Source organism: Mercenaria mercenaria, chromosome 2 (genome assembly GCF_021730395.1).
Source record: "Mercenaria mercenaria strain notata chromosome 2, MADL_Memer_1, whole genome shotgun sequence".
In the NCBI taxonomy this organism is placed as follows: Eukaryota; Metazoa; Mollusca; class Bivalvia; order Venerida; family Veneridae; genus Mercenaria; species Mercenaria mercenaria.
Window position 1 is genome coordinate 60603957 of NC_069362.1, and position 18202 is coordinate 60622158.

The 18202-nt window shown below is 34.8% G+C and overlaps 1 protein-coding gene across 1 annotated transcript; it reads left to right on the top strand.

Moving 5' to 3' along the window:
• Positions 1 to 403: 403 nt before the first annotated feature.
• Positions 404 to 17484, top strand: LOC123562783 (uncharacterized). The gene is made up of 5 exons (XM_053536705.1): positions 404 to 613; positions 931 to 1056; positions 4069 to 4191; positions 6745 to 6859; positions 12973 to 17484. Exon 5 carries the CDS (start codon positions 13436 to 13438, stop codon positions 14474 to 14476), a length of 1041 nt encoding a protein of 346 aa, XP_053392680.1. The 5' UTR covers positions 404 to 613; positions 931 to 1056; positions 4069 to 4191; positions 6745 to 6859; positions 12973 to 13435; the 3' UTR covers positions 14477 to 17484.
• Positions 17485 to 18202: the final 718 nt, after the last annotated feature.

An 18202-nucleotide genomic window follows, 5' to 3' on the forward strand; every position in this document is an offset into this window, starting at 1 on the left:
AGCTAAAAATGCCAAATCAAGAAAAGAAAAAACTTACGCTCAAGTTGGGAGCTGCCGTTATATTTTCATGCAGTCTTGACCTGGTGATTACTTCACGGAGGAATACATGTAACGACTGTTAAATGTAAAGCTTTATAATTAAGGCAGTTTACCTCTGGTACCCTCTGTTACAGACGCTTCTCAGTTTTGAATGGAAAAGAGTTGTAAGAACATAATTCTTATATGTTTCATAACATATTCTGACATTAACTAAGTTTCATTGCCTTCATAAGAAAAATAGCAAAAAAAATTCTTATATCTAAAATAATTCTGTTTTATTGTCGTAACACTAGGCCAGTGCCTTAGAAAAAGCATTAAATTTTCCATACAGTATTTCTTATTTCATTTTCAGATTAAACGGACATTGTTCTCACGTTACCGGTTTAATCAAATCATTACCTGGGCTAAAATTTCCACAACTTTGTGTGTCCTGCAGAACAAAGCTACACCAGTATCCCATAGCAATGGAATGACATCCTCAGACTGATGAAGTAACCAGTGCTACCTGGTTGTTATGTGAACCACTTAGGATAGAAAACTGAAGCCTTTAGAGTGCCGCATATGTTAATTTCAAGTAAGTGGTACTATAATTGTTAAAAATATTTTACCAAGTAAACAGACAAACAAATCAGCAGGTGTTAATGTTTTATTATGTACATGGTACATTTATCATCATATAAATTGATATATTCTTGTGTATTTTCTGCAACAAGCTTTACTGATGATATGCTGACATTTAAAAATAATTAACACAGAAATGCAAATTAGCTGTGCGATATAACTTATCACCTGTTGATTCTAAAAGCAGCTGAGAAAATATCTAATATTTGAGATCTAAATTTTTTATGCAGTGTACATTGTTTTACAAAATAGATTTATTTAACATTTCAGAATTCCCAGATGAACAACATTAGATTTAGACAATTTGGCAACGGGCTGCTGTTTGAACAGAGTTTGGGTGTTAGTAGTAACGCAGTCTTTGGCCCTGTTCCTTTAGGATCTTTTCTCAGTTACCAGGTAAATCAAGACACAGGCACTCAGCATGTGGCATGGACCCCACCCAACCCTCACCCTATTAGGCCCCCTCTGCTACGACCCTGGAAAAAAAAACTGCACACGCGTGTACCAAATAGTTACATAAATAATAAAATTCTGTGACATGAAAATTACATTTTAGTATTCTGGGTATATAGGATATGATTTTTATGTCACAGAATTTTATTATTGATGTAACTATGTGGTTCAAGCTTGTGCAGGTTTTTTCCAGAGTTGTAGCAGAGGGGGCTTAGAGGGATGGGGGTGGATGGGGTCCAGGCAACACGCCGAGTGCCTGTGAATCGAGACAAATAAAAATAATACCTAGGTTTGAAAATCTTAAGTGAATCGCCATATTTAACAGGACAATCATATTATTAAAATAACTTGAAAAATGCTTATTTTCAAGAAGAAATAAAACATATTTCAGTATATAGCAAAATTTCACACATGGAGAAATCGTATATTCCTCATTGAAGTATCTGGAATACGCCAATTTTAAATAGTCATTGCTTGGGACTAAATAGTCTATATCTGTCAACTATTTTGGCTGAATGATCGCCCTTTTTGACTTGGAAATTGGTTCTGTTTTTGTATAAGTCCAATTTCATCAAAGCTATTAGACATAATTATGGTTTTTAAACTTCAGACACATGCTTATCATCATGATTTCCATTTGTAGGCAAAAGTACATAACTAAGACAACACTATTTTGGCTGAATTATGGCCCTTTTTGGACTTTAAAATTGGTTCAGTTTTTCAAGTCGGCATTTTGTCAAAACTACTTGACATATGGCTATGAAACTTTGAACACCCTTTTATCAATATGATTTCCATTTGTAGGCAAGAGTACATAACTCTGTCAACTATTTTGGCAGAATTATGGCCTATTTTGGACTTGGAAATCAGTTAAAGTTTTCATACCAGTCCATATTTGTTTAAACTGTTTGATATATGACTTTGAAACTTTGAAACTTTGAACACTTCATTACCATTATGGTCACACATTTCCATTTAGTGCAAGACTTATATACCCAAATCCACAAATACAGGAACAACATTGTCTTATCTATTTTTTTTTCTTTTGTCTGAAAATTTATGGTAATATTTTGACCCCATTCTTTCATCAATTCCTCTAATAATTGAATGTGCTGTCATCCAACAGCCACACTGAGGCAAACCGAGGCAATTGCCTCGGCTAAAATTTAAGGAGCCAAAAAAAAATCGTAAAAAGTAGGCCTATCACACTGATGAAAAATTCAGTAATAAAAGTCAAAAAAAAGTATATTAATATCATTAGAATATATCAGAATATCACTTGCCTCATGACATCACTAAGGCAAAGTGAAGCAGAAATCCTAGCAGTCATACTGATAGCTTTGCCAGGCCCAGATTAAGGGCTTGTGCCCTCGCCCCCCTTCCCACCCATGTTGGCTGAAAAGTGACCTATACTCATCAATGTGGCACCCAACTATTTATTCTTACTATAAAATTTTAACCCCAAAATGCACAAGAGGCCACTATTTTATACCAATATTTTAAAATTTTCCCTGACCCCACTAAAATGAGGGGGAAGCCCCTCTCATACCTCACAATATTCAGACAAAACAATGCAACTGAGGCCACCATTTCATACCTGTATTTTTTTTCCAGGCAGAGAGCCCTTTGACCCCCCCTAACATGAGGGGTCCCCCCTACAGTACCTCAAAATTTAGGCTAAACTGTGCACCATAGGCTACCATTTCATATCACACATTTCCAGGAAGAGAGCCTCCTGACCCCACTAAAATGAGGGGTGAGGGGGAACCCCCTCCCATACCTTAAAATCAAGACCAAAAATGCACCAGAGGCCTCCATTCCATACCTGTATTTCAAATTTTTACATGCAGAGAGCCCCTTAAACTCCCAAAAATGAAGGGGTTCTTCTTACAGTACCTCAAAATTTCGACTGAAAAATGTACCATAGGCCATGATTTCGTATTTTCCGGGAAGAGTGCCCACTAACCCCACTAAAGTGAGGGGTTTCCACCTGCACTATCACAAAATTTAGACAAAAAATGCACCATAGGCCATCATTTCGCATTTGTATTTCAAAATTTCCCAGGAATAGAGCATGTATACGACCATATTACACTAGGATAAATCCTCAATTATCCTTATCAATATATTTTTTTCTTAAGATATGAAAGTAACTGTTATAAATAGGGCTAAAAGGACGATTTATACTGTGATATAACACAGTATGAGAGTGCTCCAGAACGCACCAGAGACTTCCTGAAAAAAATTCCGCCAGACCCCCTAGATTGCCTCGGTTAAAATTTGTGTCTGGCTACGGCACTGTTGTTATACTGTGAAATCATTAATATTTGTGGGGGACTAAATTTTCATGGATTTTGTGGTTGAGTCAATCCATGAAAATTAATCCCAACGAGGGGGGCCTCCGTGGCCAAGTGGTTAAGGTCGCTGACTTCAAGTCACTTGCCCCTCATCGATGCGAGTTCGAGCCTCACTTGAGGCATTGAAGTCTTCATGTGAGGAAGCCATCCAGCTGGCTTACGGAAGGTCGGTGGTTCTACCCAGGTGCCCGCTCGTGATGAAATAATGCACGGAGGGCCCCCTGGGGTCTTCCTCCACCATTAAAGCTGGAAAGTCGCCATATGAACTATCATGTGTTGGTGCGACGTTAAATAAATAAAAAAAATAATAATCCCGGCGAAAAAAAAAAAAAATCCAAACGAACAGAAGTAAAATTCTCATTAATTTTATGTTCAAAAGTTGAAATCCACAAATTTATATCCCCAGGAAATTGCCATTTTATAACCAAAACCACGAAATTTCAGTCCCACGAATATTAATGATGTCACAGTACTCTTTCTGGCAAGGGAAAATGATTTGTAGGCCGGGGTCTTGATCAATTTAACATTTTTTCTAAAGATATAGGTTAACATGAATTGACAAAAATCACTGGTATGAATCAAAAGTTCTTTATTTCAGAGATCAGTTGTTGGATTTCATGGAAGAAGAACGTATCCTGGTATAACACCTGTGGCACCAAACAGAGGCCGAAAAAAGGAAAAGGTAGTGAACTTGAAGACAATACAAATATAGGTAACGCAGGTAAGTTCAGTATCATTTAACAAGGATTTGGTTATTTAAAGTATAACTGCAACTGTATGGTATTTACTTGAAAGTGTGATTGAAATATGTGCACTATTTTCAGTGGTGGTTTATTAAATGATGACTGTGTACTTGGATTAAGTGTTGTTATATTTTCTGGTCCATTGAGATCATGGAGTCCATTCAGTATCTTTGTAATAGAATTCTACTTAAGTTGGTGCTAGGGGGCATAAGTGGTGTTGCACTATCCATTACTTCCCGTGAACAAGTGCAACTGTATGGTATTTACTTGAAAGTGTGATTGAAATATGTGCACTATTTTCAGTGGTGGTTTATTAAATGATGACTGTGTACTTGGATTAAGTGTTGTTATATTTTCAGGTCCATTGAGATCATGGAGTCCATTCAGTATCTTTGTAATAGAATTCTGCTTAAGTTGGTGCTAGGGGGCATAAGTGGTGTTGCACTATCCATTACTTCCCGTGAACAGACTCAAACTGAGTCTATTATTTTGCTTGGTTGCATTCCAAGCTTCCAAAGGATTTTTTTACAGATTTTAATTATTAACTATCACAACAGCAAGTGGCGGTAGTAAAACGTTTCCGCATAGTTTGATTCAGTATTGTTATATTTTCTGGTCCTTTGGGATCACGGAGTCCATTTATATCTTTGTGATAGAATTCTGCGCTATGGGTCGTGAGTGCACTTCCCCTTGTCAGTGTGATCCGACCTTGCAAAATCCATGATACCTGAATACAAAATCCCAGGTCTAGCTGCAGTTATAAATGACGCTTTTATTATATACCTAAACCTTTTTGATCTTTGTTAAATTGTTATTGAACAAAATCTTCAATGTTTATTGATGATAAAATGGAACTTTGTGCAGTTTTTAGCTCTCACCCTGGCTTCGGCCTTGGGATCGGCATCACACCTTGGTTAAAGTTTTGCATGCAAGTACATATGGCTATCATTTAAAGGCATGTAACTTTGTAACTTATTTATCTTTTTCTAGGTCAATTACCAACCTCACTGGGTCAAGTCCCATAACCCTGTCATGTATTTTGGCCAAATTATGCCCCCTTTTGGACTTAGAAAATCCTGGTTAAAGTTTTGTGTGCAAGTACATAATTATTACTATCATTTAAAAGCATATAGCTTGAAACTTATTTTTTCTTTTTCTGGGTCAATTACCAACCTCACTAGGTCAAGTCCCATAAATCTGACATGTATTTTTGGGCAAATTGTGCCCCCTTTTGGACTTAGTAAATTCTGGTTAAACTTCACATGTGTCTTCGGGGTTATAAAACTAGTTGATAGCATCAAGTCCCATAACTCCGACATGAATTTTGGCCAAATTATATGCCCCCTTTGGACATTTGAAGTTGCCATTAAATAAAGTTTTGAATTCAGTTACATATAGCTATTCTGTCTCAAGGCATATAGATTTGAAACCTACTTTTTCTATTTCTAGATCAATAACCAACCTCACTGGGTCAAGTCCCATAACTCTGACATATATTTTTGGCAAATTATGCCCCCTGTTGGACTAAGAAAATTCTGGTTAAAGTTTTGCATGCAAGTTACCATCCGCAAAACAAATGCAGATATTAAATTGAAACTTCACGTGTCTTCGGGTTTATAAAACTAGATCTAGTTGATTGCATCAAGTCCCCTAACTCTGACATGTATTTTGGGCAAATTATGCCCCCTTTTGGACTTGGAAAACTTCTGGTTAAAGTTTTGGTTGAAACTCTGTTAATTTTTTAACATTAGATTAATATTCCTGCGTCTGTGACAACAATTTGAATAGTAGAGCACTGGCTGTCTTACGAACAACTCTTGATATATGTGCTATTTATAGAACTGTGTCAGGTTATATATATTAACGCTTAGCCTGCTGGTGTCTTTGAAGTGATTCTGCCTTTGCGACTAGTGCCTGCACATCTGGTCTGCACTGTTCACCATTGAGTAACTTTTTGGTAAGCACCCCTTTTAACATTAAATGGTACTGTCCAAATTGAAAGAAAGATCTGTTCATTATAGAAATCTAGCAGGGTAAGGGTTAATGGAAGTAGTCTGGCAACATACATTACAAAAAGTACATTAATATGTTGTTTTTTTTCTGCTCATTCATATTCACTTATCAGATACAAGCCAAATTTTTTACTGAATTTTTATAGGTATATAGACGGGGTCGCATGTTCGATCCTTGGGCGGGGCTTATGTTCTCCATGACTATTTGATAAACGACATTGTGTCTGAAATCATTAGTCCTCCACCTCTGATTCATGTGGGGAAGTTGGCAGTTACTTGTGGAGAACAGGTTTGCACTGGTACAGAATCCAGGAACACTGGTTACGTTAACTGCCCGTCGTTACATGACTGAAATACTGTTGAAAAACGGTGTTAAACTGAAAACAAACAAACTTTATTAATGATTTAAGTTTACCAATTTCGAATATTTATTTATTACATTTTACAATATTTTTGAAGTGTACTTAAAACACAGGCCTAAAACCATGTATCAATAATTATTGAAATTATTTCTGTTAGGCAGTTGCTGAGGCTCACCTTGGAGGAATGAGTCCTGAACTTACCAGATATGTCAGAGAATAGCAGATCTCAGAAGCTGCAGAAGATGTACCCATTATTCATAAAACCAGAATTTGTGAGTACCTTAATTATTCATTTTAGTTAATCCATAGTGAATTTTGTCGAGCCAGCTTGCGGAAGTGAAGACATAGTCTGGAGTATTTGCAGGTTGCGTGCATCCATCTGTGTGTGTGTCCGTCCTGATTCATTTGTTGGGACCATAACCTTGACATGCATGGAGCAATTTGTTTATATTTGGCATGAATGTTAACCTCAGTGAGCCAGAGTGTTATGCATAAACCCCTGGTTCCTATCTCAAAGGTAAAGGTCACAGTTGGAGGTCAAAAGTCATGTCTGATCTTGACGCCTTGTCCAGAATTAAACTTTGACATACATCGAGCAATCTGAATCAAATTTGGCATGAATGTTAACAGTGAGACGGGGAGTCGTGCACAAACCCCAGGTTAATTCCTATCTCAAAATTCAAGGTCACAGTTGGCAGGGTCAAAGGTCATATCAGATCTTGACAGCTGGCGGGCTCAACTTGTTGCCCATGAACATCTAGTTTTATTGTCGAACCTAATTGCGGTGAGCTAGACTTGTGCGTGTGTCCGTGCGTCCGATTTTGTTCGGACCATAACTTTGACATGCATGGACCAGTCTTGTTTATATTTGGCATGAATGTTTACCTCAATGAGAAGGTATGTCATGCGAAACCCCATGGTCCTATCTTAAAGGTCAAGGTCACAGTTGGAGGTGAAAGGTCAAATTGAAGTTTGTCTGAAGCATTTTTTCTTCATGCACAGTGGGATTTTGATGTAACTTGGCATGAATGTTCACCATTATGAGACAGTGTAATGCACAAGGACCAGCTCCCTAGGTATAAGGTCAAGGTCACACTTAAGGTATAGGTCCATGTTTCGGAGAAATAAGTTCGAACGTCATCAAATCATAGAAAGAAAGCATTGTTTTACATGAAAATTTAACAGCGTATAAAACATTTATATTATTCTACAAAACCATTGTCAATTTACTCATATATGTGTTGAATTCCAGAAAAGGACTGCATGAAGGGGCCACACTTCTTGACAGTTCAGCGCCTTTAAAAACACTATTTTTTAAAAGCTGTTACATGTCTTCGTTTTGATGCATTTGCAACATCGTAGAATATTTTAAGTATCCAACTCTGTGGGACAGAACAGTAAAACATGTATTGGACAGATAAGTTGTGTGTCAAGACGAAAAGTTCATTTACTAAAAAAATCTGTTGTTTTGTGATATACTGCTAAACCTTAAGACAGCTGGCGAGCTTGACATTCTGTCTGTGGACATACATTAATTTTTCATTTTATTAGTTTGACTATTCAAAAAATAGTCTAGCTATTCTGCTCACCCTGGCATCGGTGTCACACCTTGGTTAAAGTTTTTGCATGCCAGTACATATGGCTATCATTTAAAGGCATATAGCTTTAAAACTTATTTTTAGCTTGACTATACAAAGTATAGAGAGCTATCCTACTCGACCCAGCGTCGGCGTCCTTCCGCGTCCGGACTTTGGTTAATGTTTTGATGCACCTTCTCTTTATGTTTGTTATTACTTGATGGATTTACTTCAAACTTAAAATAGTTGTTCTTCATCATCACCCACATTATTTGGCTCAAGGGTCATAACTCTTGCATCAATATTTCATGAATTATCCCCCTTTTTACTTAGAATTTCAGGTTAATGTTTGGCTGCACTTTCACTTTATCTCAGTTATTATTAAATGGATTTGATTCAGACTTAAAATAGTTGTTCAACATCATCACTCACATCATGACACATGGGCTATATCTCTTGTACCAGTATTTCATGAATTATCCCCTCTTTTACTTACAATTTCAGGTTAATTTGATGCAATTTCGCTCTATCTTGGTTGTTACTGAATAGATCTGATTCAAACTTAAAAAATAGTTGTTCCACCTTATCACCCACATCATATGACACAAGGTCCATAACTCTGGTACCAATATTTAATGAATTAAACCCCCTTTTACTTAGAATTAAAAGTTAATTTTGATGCATTTTTAGCTCGACTATAGGAAGTATAAGGAGAGCTATCCTACTCGACCCGGCGTCGGCGTCGGGATCGGCGTCTTTCCGCGTCCCTACCTTGGTTAAAGTTTTTTTACACTTTCTCATTTTTCAACTTATCTCTGTAATTACTTGATGGATTTGATTCAAACTTGAAATACTTATTCCTCATCATCATCCACATCATCTGACATAAGGGCCATAACTCTGGCACCAATATTTCATGAATTATCCCCTCTTTTCACTTAGATTTTCAGGTTGAAGTTTTGATGCATTTTCTCTCTATCTCTGTTATTACTGAATGGATTTGATTCAAATTTAAAATTGTTGTTCAACATCATCACCCACATCATGACACAAGGTGCATAACTCTGGCACCATTTTTCCATGAATTATTCCCCCTTTTTACTTAGAATTTCAGGTTAAATTTTTGGTGCACTTTCACTCTACCTCTGTTATTACTGAATGGATTTGATTCAAACTTAAAATAGTTGTTTAGCATCATCACCCACATCATATGACACAAGATGCATAACTCTGGCACCAATATTTAATGAATTATGCCCCTTTTTGCTTAGGATATACTTATATAGTGTTTTGATACATTTTATCTTTACCTCTGGCACAATTTTTCATGAATTATTCCCCTTTTTACTTAGAATTTCAGGTTAAAGTTTTATGCACTTTCACTCTATCTCTGTTATTACTGAATGGATCTGATTCAAACTTAAACAATTGTTCAACATCATTACCCTTATCATATTACACAAGGTGCATAACTCTCGGACCAATTTTTCATGAATTATTTCCCCTTTTTACTTAGAATTTTAGGTTTAAGTTTTGATGCACTTTCGCTTTGTCTCTGTTATTACTGAATTGATTTGATTCAAACTTAAAATAGTTGTTCAACATCATCACCCACACCATATGACGCAAGGTGCATAACTCTGGCACCAGTTTTTTTTATTAATTATTCCCCCTATCTACTTAGAATTTTAGGTTAAAGTTTTGATGCACTTTCACTCTGTCTCTGTTATTACTGAATGGATTTTAATCAAACTAAAAATAGTTGTTCAACATCATCACCCACACCATATGACACAAGGTGCATAACTCTTGCACCAATATTTAATGAATTATGCCCCTTTTTGCTTAGGATATACTTATATAGGGTTTTGATACATTTTATCTTTACCTCTCTTATTATTTTCCCCTGACGAAAGTTGGAGGGATATAGTTTTGGCATTGTCCGTCCGTCCTTCCGTCCGTCTTTCCGTCCGTCCGTCCGGAGCCATATCTAGGAAATGGTAGGGAATATTTATTTAAAATTTCATATACATGTTCACCACTATGAGTTCTTGCCGCCCGTCGAGTTTCAGTCAGATTGCCCAAGTAACACCAGAGTTATGGCCCTTAGAAGTTTCTAGTGTTGACTATATAGGGTACTATAAATATGGCAATTTCTGCATCATATTTTTTTGATATATTTGACCTACAACTATGAAACTTAATCAGAATTTAGATCACCATAATGTGGTTGTGTACACACAATTTTATTTGGATTTATTTGTAAATTAAGAGTTATTGCCCTTTAATTGTATAAAAATCCACATATTTGTACATATTAAATTACCATTTGGTAGAATTTCATTAAATTTCTTTCATTCTTTTCCATGAACATTTATTGTAAACATGTGAAGTTGTGTACCCACACCTGGTCACCCCCTTACCTTGATCACACACCGACCCCCCTCCCCACCAAAAAAAAAAATTATTTTTTTTTAGATTTTTTTCAAACAAACTTCATATACATGTTCACCACTATGAGGTTATGGGGCCCATCAAGTTTCAGACAGATTGCCCTAGTAACACCAGAGTTGTGGCCCTTAGAAGTTTCTAGTGTTAACTATATAGGATCCTATAGATCTATAGATATGGCAATTTCTGCATCATAACTTCTGATATATTTGACCTAGAACTATGAAACTTTTACAGAATTTAGAGCGCTATAATGTGGTTGTGCACAGACAATTTTGTACGGATTTCTTTTGTAACTTCAGAGTTATTGCCCTTAATTGTCTAAAAATCCACATATTTGTACATAACAAACTTACCATTTGGCAAAATTTCATTAAATTTCTTTCATTCTTTTCTGTGAACATTCATTATAAACATGTGAAGTTGCGCACCCACACCTGGTCACCCACTTGCCTTGGTCACCCCCCCCCCCCCCCCCCATTCCCCCCCCCCCCCACACCAAAAATTTTTTTTTTCATTTCCTATTTTAGATTTTTTTTCAAACCTTCCAAGTTGTACCATTCCCCCACCTCACTTCTCCACCCAGTCATGCCCACCACTGATCAAGCATCCTCTGCCCCCCCCTCCCCAACTTCACCCTTTTACCCTTTTTTCTTTTTTTTTTTTTTTTTCATTTTTCATTTTCAATCAATATTTATAATCAACATGTGAAATTTTGTTTCCTCTCCCGTTCCCCTGCACCCCCACCCCATAAAAAAATAAATATATACTATATCTATAAATTATACATATGATAATGAATATCATTTATACTTAATATTTCCGATTTTTCCTTTTTTTTTTTTTTTAAATGTTCAAACCTTCAACATGTTAAGTTGTCAAACCTTGCCCCCAGCCATGTTCAAGATATCTTACCTGTGTTCTCTTAAGGACATCTGTTCTTTTAAGTTCAAATGTACATGTTAAACAGCAAACCTGGTGCCAAACCACTCAAAGACAAGATTTCGTTCCAGTTAAACTTCAAGCTCACATTTCAATTAACTGCATTTAATTTTAAAAGCTAAGCTTATTACAGTAAGCATATCCCATTCAAAATAAATTCTTTAGTCAGGTTCAAAGTATCATACATTTATTATGTACTCTTTAATTAAACATTTGTTTTCTGTTAACTTGATTTTGACTAATGAAATTATTTGCTTCTTATTAACATCCTTAACTTTTTGCCAGATATATCTTTTTGCCATTCCTCACCACAAACCCGTTCGGCGGGGGATACCAATTCATCGAATTTGCTTGTTTTAAATTGATATTTTTGACATAGACTCAGGCTATAGTGCAATATCTTCATCCACAATTGGAGTCATTAAACACTCCATTTACAGCTCTAGTTTCCTCAGATGTGCCCAGTTTCACTATCCAGCATCGAAATAGTCGAGCACGCTGTCTCCTGTGACAGCTCTTGTTACTATATCTAAGTTATTACAAAATGGATTTGATTAAAACTTGGAGCAGTTGTTCCACATCATCAACCTTATCACATAACACAAGGTGCATCACTCTTGCACCAATATTTCATGAATTATGCCCCCTTTTTGCTTAGAATTACACTTATTTAATAATTTGATACACTTGATCTTTATCCCTCTTATTACTTAATACTTTTGACTCAGATTCAAGCTATTATGCAATATCTTCATCCACATTGGAGTCATTTAACTCTTCAGTGACAGCTCCAGCTTCATCAAATGTGCCAAGTTTCACTATCCAGCGTGTGCTGTCTCCTGTGAAAGCTCTTGTTTCTTTTTCTAGGTCAATAACCAACCTCATTGGGTCAAGTCCTATAACTCTGACATGTGTTTTGGACAAATTATGCCCCCTTATGGACTTATAAAATTCTGGTTAAAGTTTTACATAATTCTGGTTAAAACTCTATTGATACTTTAACATCAGATTAATATTCTTGCTTCTGTGACAATGATTCGAATAGTTGAGCACTGGCTGTCTTACAGCCAGCTCCTGTTAATTTAGAAAATCGGTATTGGTTGTTTTTTGTTTAATTAAGTTCATTTGAAACATCATACATATCAGTTAAGACCAAGGACCATGAATTTTTACTAACATATTGTCAAGCATCTGCAGACGAACGATGGCATATGCAGATGGTGCTCTTGTTCTTTTACTTAATAAAAGAAAAAATTGCATATCTATAAAAGCCAAGACTAGTTCAGTATCCAGCCCTTTGAGAGCAGTATCTCCAGAATTATGATGTGAGAATTACATGCCTCTGAATAAATTAAATCTGTGATTATTACTGCAAGATTTGTATTTTTTGTGATAGTTTGCCACTCTTGTTACAGATTGATGACACTGGGCGGAATGTAGCTCAGGAGCATAAAGGCCTAGTAGACAGGACATTCTGGACAATGACTAGGAAAATAAGAGACAAAATGGCATTCCTTTCATTCATCAAGGACAAAGTGTTGCTGAAGTGCTCCCCAGCTGGCCGGGCTGAGGTCATACTGTCATGGAGTCGTACTGTTTGGTGGATGAGGCATATCTAAGTACATGTAACCTGAATCGATCCTTGCTGTTGAACAGAAGTTGCAAGAACTTATCCATGACAACACTAAACAAAGCAATGAAGTCATACCAGTCATTCATAGATGCTGTGCCTGAGGAAAATATATTGTAGAACCAGAAATTTTTGCTATCTTTCCAGTAAGTGTCACAGAAAAAAAACATGTTGTGACAGGACTTTAGTGGTTCAATATTGAAATGAAAATGACAAAAGAATATTTAAAAAAATGAGGAAATCATTTTATGCTACTACATGTAGAGAATAGAAAACTGTTCAGTTTTATTTCCAAGAGTAAACATATAGCTCTGTTCAGTTTTATTTTTGAGAGTGTACATATAACTCTGTTCTGTTTTATTTTTGAGAGTATACATATAGCTCTGTTCAGTTTTATTTTTGAGAATATACATATAGCTCTGTTCAGTTCTATTTTTGAGAGTATACATATAGCTCTGTTCAGTTTTATTTCCAAGAGTAAACATATAGCTCTGTTCAGTTTTATTTTTGAGAATATACATATAGCTCTGTTCAGTTTTATTTTCGAGAATATACATATAGCTCTGTTCAGTTTTATTTCCGAGAGTATACATATAGCTCTGTTCAGTTTTATTTTTAAGTGTGTAAATATAGCTCTGTTCAGTTTTATTTTTGAGTGTGTAAATTTAGCTCTGTTCAGTTACATTTCCAAGAGTAAACATATAGCTCTGTTCAGTTTTATTTTTGAGAATATACATATAGCTCTGTTCAGTTTTATTTTTGAGAGTATACATATAGCTCTGTTCAGTTTTATTTCCAAGAGTAAACATATAGCTCTGTTCAGTTTTATTTTTGAGAATATACATATAGCTCTGTTCAGTTTTATTTTCGAGAATATACATATAGCTCTGTTCAGTTTTATTTCCGAGAGTATACATATAGCTCTGTTCAGTTTTATTTTTGAGTGTGTAAATATAGCTCTGTTCAGTTTTATTTTTGAGTGTGTTAATATAGCTCTGTTCAATTTTTTTTCCAAAAGTGTAAATAAAGCTCTGTTCAGTTTTATTTCTGAGTGTGTAAATGTAGCTCTGTTCAGTTACATTTCAGAGAGTGTAAATATATCTCTGTTCATAGTTTTATTTCTGAGAGTGTATGTTTTATGTGTGTTCAGTTGCAAGAAAGAAAATGTTCAGCATTTACTATTGGTCATGTGTGGCCAAGTTGTAATGGTCCATGACATTGGAACACTCGAGTACCCTTTCCTTCAGATGGATGCAGAATTCTTTCATGTGAGGAAGACAAAAGTTTGATGGTTGTACCCAGGGTTTCTTTATGCACCCATGTAAATTTGAAATGCCACTACTTTGTTGTTTTGCAGGTTGAAACTTCTAACATGTCAAATCAGATGTACTTCATACTTGTTAAATATATAACAGAGAGAAAATTATGAAATTATATTTCATAGTAATTCATATTTCATATCATATAGAAATATTTCATAATCATATAAAGTCTGCAAATTAGTTATGTACAGATCTCCTCACCATGTGTTTGTAAATAAGTATTATTTTTCTGGCAAAGCTCATAAATGCCCGCAAATGTAAATAGATACGATTCAGTCAGTACACAAAGTCATATGACTTTGGATACAGTAGTATGTAATTAGATTCAGTTGTTAGCAGTACATATTGATCTGTAAAATACAGGAGATTAATTAGCACTTACTATTAGCAACACATATTAAGTAGTGTCATGTAGAGATAAGAGTATAAGTAAAAGATTCAGGAAGAAATTAATGCCCAAATTCACAGCACTTATCTGAAGTATAGTGTTAAATGATTTAAGTTTGGTTCTATGGATTGAAATGTCTTGTATGCAAAATTAAGTCATATATGCACTTTCTGGAACATATAGCTCTGTTCAGTTTTATTTTTGAGTGTGTAAATATAGCTTGGCTCTGTTCAATTTTTTTTCCAAAAGTGTAAATAAAGCTCTGTTCAGTTTTATTTTTAAGTGTGTAAATTTAGCTCTGTTCAGTTACATTTCCAAGAGTAAACATATAGCTCTGTTCAGTTTTATTTTTGATAATATACATATAGCTCTGTTCAGTTTTATTTTCGAGAATATACATATAGCTCTGTTCAGTTTTATTTCCGAGAGTATACATATAGCTCTGTTCAGTTTTATTTTTGAGTGTGTAAATATAGCTCTGTTCAGTTTTATTTTTGAGTGTGTAAATATAGCTCTGTTCAGTTTTATTTTTGAGTGTGTAAATATAGCTCTGTTCAATTTTTTTTCCAAAAGTGTAAATAAAGCTCTGTTCAGTTTTATTTCTGAGTGTGTAAATGTAGCTCTGTTCAGTTACATTTCAGAGAGTGTAAATATATCTCTGTTCATAGTTTTATTTCTGAGAGTGTATGTTTTATGTGTGTTCAGTTGCAAGAAAGAAAATGTTCAGCATTTACTATTGGTCATGTGTGGCCGAGTTGTAATGGTCCATGACATTGGAACACTCGAGTACCCTTTCCTTCAGATGGATGCAGAATTCTTTCATGTGAGGAAGACAAAAGTTTGATGGTTGTACCCAGGGTTTCTTTATGCACCCATGTAAATTTGAAATGCCACTACTTTGTTGTTTTGCAGGTTGAAACTTCTAACATGTCAAATCAGATGTACTTCATACTTGTTAAATATATAACAGAGAGAAAATTATGAAATTATATTTCATAGTAATTCATATTTCATATCATATAGAAATATTTCATAATCATATAAAGTCTGCAAATTAGTTATGTACAGATCTCCTCACCATGTGTTTGTAAATAAGTATTATTTTTCTGGCAAAGCTCATAAATGCCCGCAAATGTAAATAGATACGATTCAGTCAGTACACAAAGTCATATGACTTTGGATACAGTAGTATGTAATTAGAATCAGTTGTTAGCAATACATATTGATCTGCAAAATACAGGAGATTAATTAGCACTTACTAATAGCAACACATATTAAGTAGTGTCATGTAGAGATAAGAGTATAAGTAAAAGATTCAGGAAGAAATTAATGCCCAAATTCACAGCACTTATCTGAAGTATAGTGTTAAATGATTTAAGATTGGTTCTATGGATTGAAATGTCTTGTATACAAAATTAAGTCATATATGCACTTTTTGGAACATATAGCTCTGTTCAGTTTAATTTTTGAGTGTGTAAATATAGCTTAGCTCTGTTCAATTTTTTTTTCCAAAAGTGTAAATAAAGCTCTGTTCAGTTTTATTTTTAAGTGTGTAAATTAAGCTCTGTTCAGTTACATTTCCAAGAGTAAACATACAGCTCTGTTCAGTTTTATTTTTGAGAATATACATATAGCTCTGTTCAGTTTTATTTTCGAGAATATACATATAGCTCTGTTCAGTTTTATTTTTGAGTGTGTAAATATAGCTCTGTTCAGTTTTATTTTTGAGTGTGTAAATATAGCTCTGTTCAGTTTTATTTTTGAGTGTGTAAATATAGCTCTGTTCAGTTTTATTTTTGAGTGTGTAAATATAGCTCTGTTCAGTTTTATTTCTAAGTGTGTAAATATAGCTCTGTTCAGTTACATTTCAGAGAGTGTAAATATATCTCTGTTCATAGTTTTATTTCTGAGAGTGTATGTTTTATGTGTTTTGTGCGGAAGACAAAAGTTTGATGGTTGTACCCAGGGTTTCTTTGTGCACCCATGTAAATTTGAAATGCCACTACTTTGTTGTTTTGCAGGTTGAAACTTCTAACATGTCAAATCAGATGTACTTCATACTTGTTATATATATAACAGAGAGAAAATTATGAAATTATATTTCATAGTAATTCATATTTCATATCATATAGAAATATTTCATAATCATATAAAGTCTGCAAATTAGTTATGTACAGGTCTCCTCACCATGTGTTTGTAAATAAGTATTATTTAAGTACATTGATGTATAATTATATCAGTTTCAGTTTGATATATCAAAAGGGATGCAGAGGGACCCCTAGCTTGTATAGTGATGCCAAATTAGTAGTCAAAGACTTATCAATATGGGAACCTGATAGGGGGTAAATGAGATGTATATGTATGTGATTGACAAGTGTGAGTTTGTGTGTTAGGTAAAGTGACCAATGAATGATAATTGTTAATTAATGTAATTAGGGAGTTAGGGCAGGAAGTGAATGTTGATTGCAAGAGAGGAATAAAGGGTGTGTCTTGATTTAAGAGAAAGGGAGCTGAGAGAAACAAATTGTTAGTTAATCATGTTAATAAAAGTTCAGTGGCAGACTTAGAAAATATATCTTGGAATTATTAATATAGCAATGTGGACTTAATATTTTAGATGATGAATAAAAATATATAGAAAACTGAATAAAGTTGACTTTGAATAATTAATATAATAAATATTATAAAGTATATCCTGGTTATATAAATACTTATGCGTTGTGATGAAAATATTGCATTGTTCTTGTGTGTTTTGTCTATTATGATTGCAGTAAGTAAACTTTAAACATTATTTGATAGTTTGTCTTATTTTTTTTTTTTTTTTTTTTTTTTTGTTGGTTGGGTTTAACGTCGCACCGACACAATTTAGGTCATATGGCGACATTCCAGCTTTAATGGTGGAGGAAGACCCCAGGTGCCCCTCCGTGCATTATTTCATCACGAGCGGGCACCTGGGTAGAACCATGTTTGTCTTATTTATTACTGTATTAATTACTGTATTTGTATATCATATTTAAGTAACAAAGTCTTCAGATGTGAGCTTCATGCATACCAGTCCATCTGTGTTAACAACTTTGAATCCAGTCAAACCCCTAGCTGTCCAACACAGTATCAGCATTGTTTTCCCCAAATCAAAACTTGAAAACTAGCCTTAACATTGGTCCTTTGCTACTTTTTATCCCCCGACAAAAGTCGGAGAGATAGTTCTAGCATTCCTCCGCCCGCCCAGAGCCATATCTAGGAATTAGTTGTGAATATTTATATAAAACTTCATATACATGTTCACCACTATGAGGTCATGCAGC

Excerpts from the sequence above, each read along its gene's own strand:
- LOC123562783 (XM_053536705.1), top strand. The coding sequence starts at position 13,436 with ATGCTACTACATGTAGAGAATAGAAAACTGTTCAGTTTTATTTCCAAG.